An 11086-nucleotide genomic window follows, 5' to 3' on the forward strand; every position below is an offset into this window, starting at 1 on the left:
AGTTTCTCTTTTCGCTTTTTGTCCCGAATTGGTCGATGAACTGGGAGAATCCAACGTAACCTTTTTATTTCTTGAGCGAGTCTTAAGTCCGGGAGTCACAGGAGTCGATTGTGAATTTCTGAGCGTAAATTCCTGATCTTTGTGGTGTGCTGGATTAAAGTATTTACTACTTTCTGAATTTCGTCGATATACCGATTCCTTTCGTGGTGGTGCACTACTTGTCCTGATGTTCGAGCCAGTTCGCGGTCTAACGGAGTGAGTGAAACTTCTCGATTCTAAATTAAAACGTACGTTATTCTGAATTTTGTTTCTTATTTTACAGACAGCATTTTGCCATCTCGCAATGCTAGGAGATGATACAGCCTTTGTATGAAGCACAGATGCACTATGAGGTTTCAAGATTGTATCATCCAGTGGGTTACTGTGCGGTCTGTATTTTCGGTTAGGTGTACTTTCAGGTCGCAAACTTGTTGATTGTGAAATTCGCGATTTGTTAGTTGTTTCAGGTGATTTTATAACTTTTAAAATACTTATATCTGTAAATGAACATAATCGTTTCTTTGTAACAGGTGTTGTTAGATTATTCGGTAGTTGTTGGCTTGGTTCATCTGAACTCTCCGTTTCATGAATACCCGAATCAGACCGTTCAATATTGGTGGAAACTTTTCGCCGATGTTTTATACTTGACATTTTCTTACTTCTAGCATGAACATCTACACTGTGGAAAACATCATCTGTTTGATCTAAATCACTATCAGACGTCTCATAGTCTGGCGAGATTTCACGTAGACGCGAATTGACGTCAAGTGATAAACTTTCTAAAACGGAGGAGCTATCCACTTGAGAACAATTGGATACACTGTGGGAAGAAAGACGTGAATCTGTATGCCTTCTTAGAAGATGTTTTGGAATTTGATTTCCAGGATGCATTTTAGTTTTATTTACTAACCACATGACGTCTTCAATAGAGTATGTGCCATCTTTATGGAAGTCAAAGAAACTTTTTAATATTGCTGGTGTAGACTTTTTTCGTGGAGTAGTTGCGCTCATTCTGTAAGAAGCAGAGTTCTGAACTTCATAAATACGGTATGCCGTCGCCAAACACGTTGACATTGATTTTTTAGTTTCCTCTTCATTTTCCGACATAACTTGTTTATTTGTTGCTGAATAAGACCGTGGTAATTGCTGAGTTGGACTACAATAAATTCTGTCTAAGTTAACGTTAACATTTATTGGATTCGTTTGAGCCCATTCCAAAGCGTTCTTAAAATTGATATTATCACGTTTTGAAAGTGACGCTAGGCCTACAGTTATCAGAACTTCTGCACACGAAAGAAATCCTAGTCTTGATGCTATCATTAGAGGTGTCTCACCTAAGTTATTTGAAAGATCTACTGAAGAGTGATTCCTTTTCAACACTGTTACCATTTCTGTGACAATATCTACTTCGCCAGAGATTGCAGCGTGATGCAGAGGTGAATTTCCATCATAATCCAACATATTAAAATCATAATCAACTTGGGACAAGAACATTTTTACAAGTTCGTAACGCCTTCTTATACAAGCATGGGTTAAAGCATTTTTACCATCTCCATCGGCTATACCAACTTGTGCACCGCATTTTAGTAGCATGCGAGCTATACAAGCGGCAGTGTTTGTGTTTTCAATCTCACAAGTAAGTATTAGCGGCGTTTTCGTTTCATCATCTTTAGCATTGATGATTCCATTATTCGTCGTCCTGTTGCGTGTTGCCAATACATACATAACTTGTTGTGTTCTTTCTTGTCGAATTGCCCTGTGTAAAGCCATCTTAAGCAATCGTTCTGATAAAACAAAACTATAACATTCAATAGGCCGTCAATATCAAATTTGTAGTTAAACACAACCAAGGAGCGTCTGTGATGTTCGTTTCTATTTTGTGTAAACAACTCCGCCTGATTTATGCGCTAAAATAACTCGTATATGCGCATGACCGCCCTCTCAACGAGATTGATAATCGTTTAATTGATAACACTTCCTCGACGCGATGCGAGGCAGGTGTTTCTCGTTTCTCTTCATTCTAATTTCATATCCAAAAGCGTTTTTTCTGTCGTTCTAAAAAAAGTAAAATAGTTCACGGGAAATTAACTTATCGACTTATGTTCTGCAATAACCCGCCTAATCGACTTCAATATTTTTAAATATCTGTACGGCGAGTAATAATAATCCTCTCTTTAATGTTCAGCTAAATCTACGCAGTATTGTCGGTGAAATATTTTGTATACTATATTTTATGCCAATTGCTGCGCAGTTGTGTGATCATTTATAGACATTAGATCCACATTAAATTTATGTTGGTCGGATGCTCACCAGATGCCTCATAATACCGATCAATGGTCCAGATTATTATGGTATGATACCAAACGGATAATTGTGGTGTGGCCCTAGTTTTAGTGTTAAGACCATCCGCAAAAGCTACAATGTCACCACTGCACAGCCGTCTATGTTCGTAGCATTCCTATATATTCATTAATGCAATGTAGCATAAACAGTGGTTTGCAAACCCATAATAGAGTAAAATATCAATCGATGAAAACGAAAGGTGTTAATTACGTCAATTTATCAAACCGCCGCAGTCCGTCCGACAAATGCATTGTTTTATTAACCGTGTTCTAACTCCATTTAATCCAAGTACCTTCTGACAATTTTGATTGATTCAGCAATGCATTTAGTGTTTTTCGTTTTGTCTGTATTATAATTATGAATGCATAAAATAAGTATGCCATACTGTAATGTGAAAATGGCCGCGGGGGGTTGGAGTGGATTTTCATCTTTGCAGTCCTCAATTTTGCTAAAATGTAAATGATGAATGTTAAATCAGTGTTAAATGTTGTCCATATTCGAATATTGGATCCGCCCACTGTATTAATTGGCGGATAACCCATTGTCATTGTCAGGATCTTACGCGCGATTTTATGAAGTGTTAAGGTTGATCATAAATTCTGAACAAAAATTCATTTTTAAATTAAACTTTACGTGTACTTTATAATATGGAGCAATGCCAAAATAATAAAAATAGCGTGCTACGCAAAAAAATTACGCGATGACGCGTATTTAAAATTTCAAAATTAATTTCTAATCAATTTCGCGTACATTTCAGGTCATTTGAGCATTTCAAAATTTTCAAATTTGTTGGCGTTTTGTGCACGCATTTGTGCGTACAGCTCGTACGAAACGTAGAAAAGTTATATTTGCAATTGATTTTTGTTTTTCATACCTTCTGTAGAAGATTTCATTCATTTTTTAAAACTTTAATTGTAAAATAACGACGCACGTGCACGTTAAACTTTAATAATTGTGCGCTAAAAAATAAGATGGCTGGTGATACTATTTTTTTTAATGTACTATGGAAGCTGATGAGTTGTAGATATCAATTCATGTAAAATTAGCATCTACCGGATGGCCACACGAATTTTTTTTAAATAGTATTTTTTTCTCTTTTGTACTAGTTAATCCCATTTAACAGAGCGCATCGCGCTAATGCGTACCCCATTTTCTCCTAGACTTTAATATGTTCTTACTCAATCAATTCTCGTTCACGTTCATGAGCTACAAAAATTGAAATTTCTATTACGTCATCATATCAAAAAATGAGAATAGAGAATACTGTATAATTTCATCTATACACTATATTTTAATCATCGGAATGAAAAGTGACCCACGTGATTCGATTAAAACTTATTTTGGACGCTGTTGAATATGAATTCATATAAAAAGTGTGTCTATCTGATGGCATGCCGTCATAATATGGCCAGTTGAATTAAAAAAGTCAAGATTTTCATCGAATTCGAGGTGTGGCTTCAAGGTGGTTAAAAAGTTATTTATCCAAACGGATCCAAATAGTATCAGTTTATTATGAAATGTTTGATCCTATAAAAATTATATGCGGTGTACCGCAAGGTTCAATTTTGGGGCCTTCCTTATTCTTGCTGTACATAAATAATATTTATCGTGTGTCGTCATTGCTTAATTTTATCTTATTTCCTGATAATACAAACTTATTTGCTCAGGCAAAAATTTGAAACAAGTTTGCAGTATTGTCAGTAATGAGTTAAATAAACCTAATATATGGTTCGCAGTGAATAAACTTTCGTTAAACGTTAAAGATGTATTGTCCCTTTGACTAATTCCCAAAAAATATTTTTTTTTAATATTTCGACAAAAAAGTGTGCCATTTTGAAGTATCATAATAGTTATTAACTTTCACCAAAAACTAGTCAAAAAAAAAATCATTTAACTGAAATACAGCTGACGTTTCAAAAAATAACTTTGACTGGAAGTCAAAGTTTTCGATCAAAACATATCTCATAATGCAACGCGCTTGTTTGGCTACTCTGTATGCATAATCACAAAATTTCCTGGAGATCTGTGTGAAAACACCTTCTCAACTGTGACGAGTTGTAAACAATCCTAATTAGCATCATGCATAATGCATACTCGTGGTTTGAAATCTTTGTTTACTTTCGCTCGCGACGATTTTCCAGAAGAAATGTAATTAAATTAATTTACCTGTTAATTACGTAAACTTGTTGCTTTTGGCTCGAATTTTCGACTTAAAGTGAATAACTTTAATATTACTTTGATATGGCCAATTTAAATTTAGAATATTTTGACCTTCATTTTTTTGTGTTTCAAGGGACAATACATCTTTAAAAAAACAGATTATATAATCTTCCATTCCAAAAACGTTACATGTGAAACCAAAGTAACAATAGACGATGTTGAAATTGACCGGGTTTATAGAACTACATTTCTTGGAATAGAAATTGATTGGAAAAAACATGTTAAACGCATACAAACAAAAATTGCTAAAAACATCAGTATAATTTATAGATTAAGAAAACTACTTGAAAGTAGTGTATTATTTATTCTGTATAATTCATTACCATACATTAATTATTGTTGTGACATATGGGGTAACACTTATAAAAGTACATTACAGCATTTGTATAAAGGGTAATTAGAATTGTCTATAAAGCTGACTATTTAGCTCACACTAAACCAACTTTGTATACATTTAAAACATTAAATATATTTGATGTAATTGAATTAAATACTGCCATAATAATGTACAAAGCCCATAGACTAGACCAATTTCCTCCTATAATCCAACGGTATTTTAAACAAAATAAAGATATCCATAACTATAATATCAGACAGCATGAACATTTTAATACCAAAACTACGTTAAAACAAATGTGTTTATCAAATAAAGGAATTTTAATATGGAATAAACTCTCCGTTGAACTTAAATGCTCCACAAATGTTCATGTATTTAGAAAACTGTACAAAAAACGTCTATTAGAAAATTATATAATATGATAAAGTAATTAGTAAATCCATTCCTATTTATTAATGAATTTGATATTTAAATATAGTTTTTAGTCGCGTGGACGCGACTCTATAGTTCACTATGTCGGTCGGTCGGTCTGTCTGTCGGTCCGGTATCACTATGCGTTTTAGCACGCGACTTATGGCTGTTGGCCTTGTTTCTTTTATAAGCATCTGCTTCATGTATAAGCACATAAGCTTCTTTGTGATTGCCATAGCAGATCATTTCCCTTGTTTATCTTGCATCAACTACTCACACTTTGTAATAACTGCTGTCTCACTTTGTAATAACTTGTTTAAATTGATTATTTCATAACCTTTATGAATGAATAATCATTACCGCAATACTATTACGCGTTTCATCAATATTGTTGTGACTCGACTTAACGCTTCGAGATGCGCTATATGTGCACGTGCATCATAATACACTACGAGAGCTAAATATGCTCCACGAGGAGCTCATTCGTTCTTTCGGTGTTTGCGTTAAGATAAGGTACGTGTTATTAAATTACCGTTCGTCATTTTAAGTACTTGAAATAATACCATTTTAAACTCAGAAAAAAATGAACTTTCAAAAAGTAATGTACTTTAAAACTTTTCTGTACATCAAAACAGTTCAAAAAGTACAGAAAAGCGATAAAACGCATAGTGATACCGGACCGACAGACAGACCGACAGAGTGAACTATAGAGTCGCGTCCACGCGACTAAAAAGGTGAAGAAAGCAAAAAAATGTACAGAAATTAGACTTTGAGCAGCTAAACAGTCCGGAGATCCGTTTGGAATATTCCATTCAAGTGAAGATTAAGTTTGACATCCTTGTAGATGAAGGTGAAGAGATTACGTGGGATGCAATGAGAGACATCCTTGTTGAGACAGCCCAATAATCCTTACCCAAGAAAGAGAGAAAAAGGAAGAAAAAATGGGTGTCGGAAGAGATACTATCAATAATGAGGGATAGACAGAAGATTAGTAGTAGATCAAGTATAAAGATCTAGATAGAGAAATTAAGCAGAAGTGCAGGGAGGCAAAAGAAAAGTGGCTCAACACCCAGTGTGAGGAGATTGAGAGTAGACTAGAGAACAACAACCACAAGGTTTATCAGAGACTTAATGAGATCACTGGAAGGAAGTCTGGCTGCTCAAACTCTGGATGCATTAAGGCAACGGATGGAACGATACTTGTTGAAAAGTGGGACAGAGTATATCGGGGAGCTGTTTTTTGATGTTAGACAAGCAATGCCAAGCTTTCCTGAGTCAGAAGAAGGACCAAAAATCTTGAAAGCAGAAGTACGAACAGCAATCAAGATGTTCGGGAAGAATAAGGCGGCAGGACCGGATGGTGTAGTCATTGAGATGATTTAGGCATTAGAAGAGTATGGAGTGGAAAAGTTAACGGAAGTGATCAATAAGATATATGAGGATGGAAGTTTCCCTGAGGACTTGAGTAAGTCCATTTTTATTGCCCTTTCGAAGAAACCAGGTGCTGTAGAGTGTGAAAAACATCGTACAATCATCCTCATGAGTCATGTCACCAAGATCATTCTGAGGATACTACTTATGAGAGCAAGAAGTAGATTACAACCAGAGATTGGGAGTGAGCAGTTTGGTTTTGTAAAGGATTCAGGCACCAGGAATGCCATCTTTGTGATAAGAATGATAACTGAAAGGGCAGTGGAGATGCAGAAATATGTATACATGTGTTTCATAGACTACACCAAGGCATTTCACAAAGTATGGCATGAGCAGCTATTTTAAGAACTTAGCAAGCTTGACCTACATGGAAAGGATCTTCGATTGTTGCAAAATTTGTACTGGAATCAGACTGCATGCATGAGGGTAGATGGGGAGTGCAGTGACTACACAAGTATTTGAAGAGGAGTGAGACAGGGGTGTGTAATGTCACCAGACTTGTTTAACTACTATAGCGAGTTGATCTTGAGGGAGCTAGAGAATGAGAAGGGTTTGAGAGTATGTGGTACAGGGGCGGACGCAGGGGTGTTGCCCCAGTTGCCCGGGCAACACCCTTAATTTCATACTAAATGTTTTTTTCTGCCACTAAATTAAAATTTAGATCCCACTTTATCATAGGCATATATTAACCATTAACGTCCGTTAAAGAAGTCCAGTGTTGGAAGAGTCTATATGTAAATTGACTGACTGCAGCGTAAAATTAACCGTGCACAATTTAACGGCGGTCAGTGGATTTTTTTTTTCATTTCTCTACGTCCGTAAAATTAGGCAGAATTTCCGTAGTAATTACAAACTACTAATTACAAAATCCGTAGTAATCCGAAAACTCCTTAAGCCACTTTCACATCGCGCCCGGATTCGGTCCGGCGTCCTAAGAAAAATATTTCTACCATTGGGCGTGCTTTTACATCGATCAAGAAATCTGATATCCGATGTTAAGCAAGGTCATTCATACTCAAAGCTGATTGGACAAAAGAAAAAAATCGTACGATTTCAGAAAACAAATGGCTTCTTGATTTATCGCTACGAATTTGAAACCCGAATCATGTACGTACTCAAATCGTACGAATTCAGTGTAAACGATTCATATGCTTTACAACTGAACCCATTTTCCATGATATTTTTATCATGGTACCTCAAGAATCCGAGCGCGGTGTGAAAGCAGCTTAATAAATGAGCTAGATCGTGTACACCAATGCACTATGTGGCATGGTATTCTAAACTACCAAACAGTATTGTATTAAATAAGAAGTTCCTTAATCGTTTGATCTATTAGGCATAATAATTATTATTAGGTCAACTCTGTTACTAATGCACTACCCGATACTGAATACTTTAGGTCTACTCTGTTCAATCCGTTACACGTAGACCTAAAGCAACAAATTATGTTGACAAAAAAAAAAGAAAATTAAATACTGTACCCGTGAAGTGCTCATTAAAACCATGAAAAAAGAAAGAAAGAAAAAATACATAATATAATACAAAGTTAAAAACAAAATAAATATTTTTATGGTTAAAATTATACTTGTTTTACTGCATGTGATTTGTTGTTTTTACCTAAAATGTTGAGAGCATCATCTTGCATTCATTCCTTGGTGATGAGTTGTGGTAGTTTTCGTACATGAAAAGAAAGAAAACAGAATTACATATAATACAAAGTTATAAACAACATAACTATTTGTATGGTTAAAATTTCGCATATTAGATCTGAAATTTAACTGTCATTTCTTGTTTTGACCTAAAATGTTGAGAACATCATCTTGCATTAATTCCTTGGTGATGAGTTGTGGTAGTTCTCGTACATGAAAAGAAAGTGTATAAAAGTTATAAACAACATACATATTTGTATGGTTAAAATGTCGCAAGTTAGACTCGAAGTTGTTGTTTTTACCTAAAATGTTGAGAACATTATCTTGCATTAATTCCTTGGTTGTCGTAGTTCCCGTCGTACATGAAAAGAAAAAAATATATAAATCTATAAACAAATATTTATAAGTAAAACGTTTGGTTTAACAGTTACAAGCTAGACTCGAAATATATGATTGGTTAAAATTACTTACTCCTAACATTTCGGGGACATGTTGTTGTGGTGGTTGCCGTAAATCTAGGGAAAAAATACCAAGCTATGAAACAATAATATTTGTGTGTAAACGCTAAATTCAACTAGGTTAAGCCTGACTCAACCTTAAATTAATAACGAATGTGATTGTTTTACATGAAATATATATAACTTTTGCTTAAACATCATCTCCAAGTCGATTTCCTAGTAGAGTAGTGCCCTCGAAAAGAAGTATAAATCGAAAGAAAAGAATTCAGAGTTATAAAAATTAACTTATAAGTTTCAAACTACTAAGTTAATAATTATATTATTTTTATTGAAATTAATTAAAATTGCGATTGAATATTCTTACCGGTATTCATCCCAGATATCAGTCGTGGCAGGGTTTCGTGAAAATGAAAGAAAAAAACAAATTATAAAGTTATACTAACTGTAGGCCTACAGTACTTTTTTAAGTATGCTAAATCTTAAAAGTAAAAAAAAAAATTATTTTAAATACAATACAGTTAGTAATTTACCTATGAGGTGTTAAAGGATTGTCCTGAATAAACGTCATGTATACTGTAGTTGCTGTTTCGTTGGCAAACTAAGATAGAAAAATAATACAATAGCATTAACACATTATAATAACTAATATAATAACTAATGTAGGAAAAATATTTGCGATACAATGAACGCGAGGGTGTCTTTATGTTTCTCAATATAGAATCATTAGCATTATTAATTATATATTAAAAGAATTATTATAGTGACAAATCTAGCTAGTTATTTACATTACATTTTTAATGTATTAACTTTGGAAATTATACACAATAATTAATAGAAAATCGTATATACTTACTTAGATACAATACTTACCAATAGCAACAGGTTCGTTTTTAATATTGTTATTGTTACATATACTATTATATTTATTTTTAAAACTTAAGCATGAACATAAGAAACTTAAAGAGAGAGAAACAAACATTGATGAATATGCTTTTTATATTATTACTGATGTTTATATTATCAATATTACTACTATATTATTCGTTTAATATTTGAACGCCACGAATGTGAATAATAAAAAAATATGTTTAAATCAAACGCTGGTTAATACCCCGGCATGTTGGAATTATCTTTTCATTTTCTTGGATGGTATTCAAGATGTTGATTACAAGACCTAGAGATAGTCGATCATCCGCATTGAATGCCGTGCAAGCCTGTCCAAGGTCAATCATCTCCCTACTTCCAATTGCTAGTGCTATGATCTTCAAAGCATGACCGACGGAATACACGTCACCCTTAACTGAATCGCAAGCACCATTAAGATATTTTTCTGGTGCTAAGTCTGGATAATCTTGTCGGAACTTCAGGCCCTCATCCATCGATGAAAAGGTTAACTTCTTATGTTCTCTTGGGTATTGCAGTCTGCATGCCATCCCGAAATCTGTAATCTTCGCTCTATATGTTGTTCCATCGTGGTGGATTAAGATATTTCTAAGCGCTACGTCATTGTGAAGCAGTCCTCTTTGATGGATGGTATTGAGGGCAGTGACCACTTCTATTGCCATAGACATACATTCAAGCGCACTTAATGAAGGTTGTCCTGTTTGCAATACCTGCAGAAATGTTGTACTGGACATGCTGCGAATGTTGCCAATAAACTCCTGTACCATACAGCATACTTGACCTTGGCGAAAAACGCCAAAGACTTGAGGAACAGAAGGTAGATCGTATAAAAACTTCATAACACGCGCTTCCATAACCATCTGGTACCATGCTTCATCAGGATTGTTATAACTATCCAAAAAGGCCGTTTTGACTGCGACAAGGAGTTGATGACCTGGAAAAAGATTTGATGACATCAAGTCAACACGTCCATAACTTCCCTGCCCAAGACGTACGGGATTACAAAGGTGAGAGACGCATGTGCTATCCAACAACCTCATAGGCGGCAGCATTTCCGAAAGTTTTGCTGTAACATCTCTACAGTTAAGGACGGATGTTGGTGAGGTGGTGGTGTTACTTGTCGACGCACTATCGAAGCTACTTACAGATGACAATGGCCATTGCGATGAAGAAGATGATGGAACACTACCCAAACATTTCCTTTGTGAAAGCTCACCAGTTGATAACGCGGATGTTGGTTTTTTTAAAATACACCGGGATGGAGAAGCGGTAGATGCCGAGGATGATGACGCCGC

General features: G+C 35.0%; 1 protein-coding gene across 1 annotated transcript; it reads right to left on the minus strand.

Annotated features, from left to right (window-relative positions):
- Positions 1-9976: 9976 nt before the first annotated feature.
- LOC144845666 (inactive tyrosine-protein kinase transmembrane receptor ROR1-like) lies at positions 9977-10843 on the minus strand. Its single transcript, XM_078703094.1, has one exon. It carries the CDS (start codon positions 10841-10843, stop codon positions 9977-9979), a length of 867 nt encoding a protein of 288 aa, XP_078559220.1.
- Positions 10844-11086: the final 243 nt, after the last annotated feature.

Source organism: Antedon bifida, chromosome 6 (genome assembly GCF_963402885.1).
Source record: "Antedon bifida chromosome 6, ecAntBifi1.1, whole genome shotgun sequence".
In the NCBI taxonomy this organism is placed as follows: domain Eukaryota; kingdom Metazoa; phylum Echinodermata; class Crinoidea; order Comatulida; family Antedonidae; genus Antedon; species Antedon bifida.

Bases quoted from the DNA above. Each gene is read 5' to 3' on its own strand.
- LOC144845666 (XM_078703094.1), bottom strand. From the start codon at position 10,843: ATGCTGCCGCCTATGAGGTTGTTGGATAGCACATGCGTCTCTCACCTT.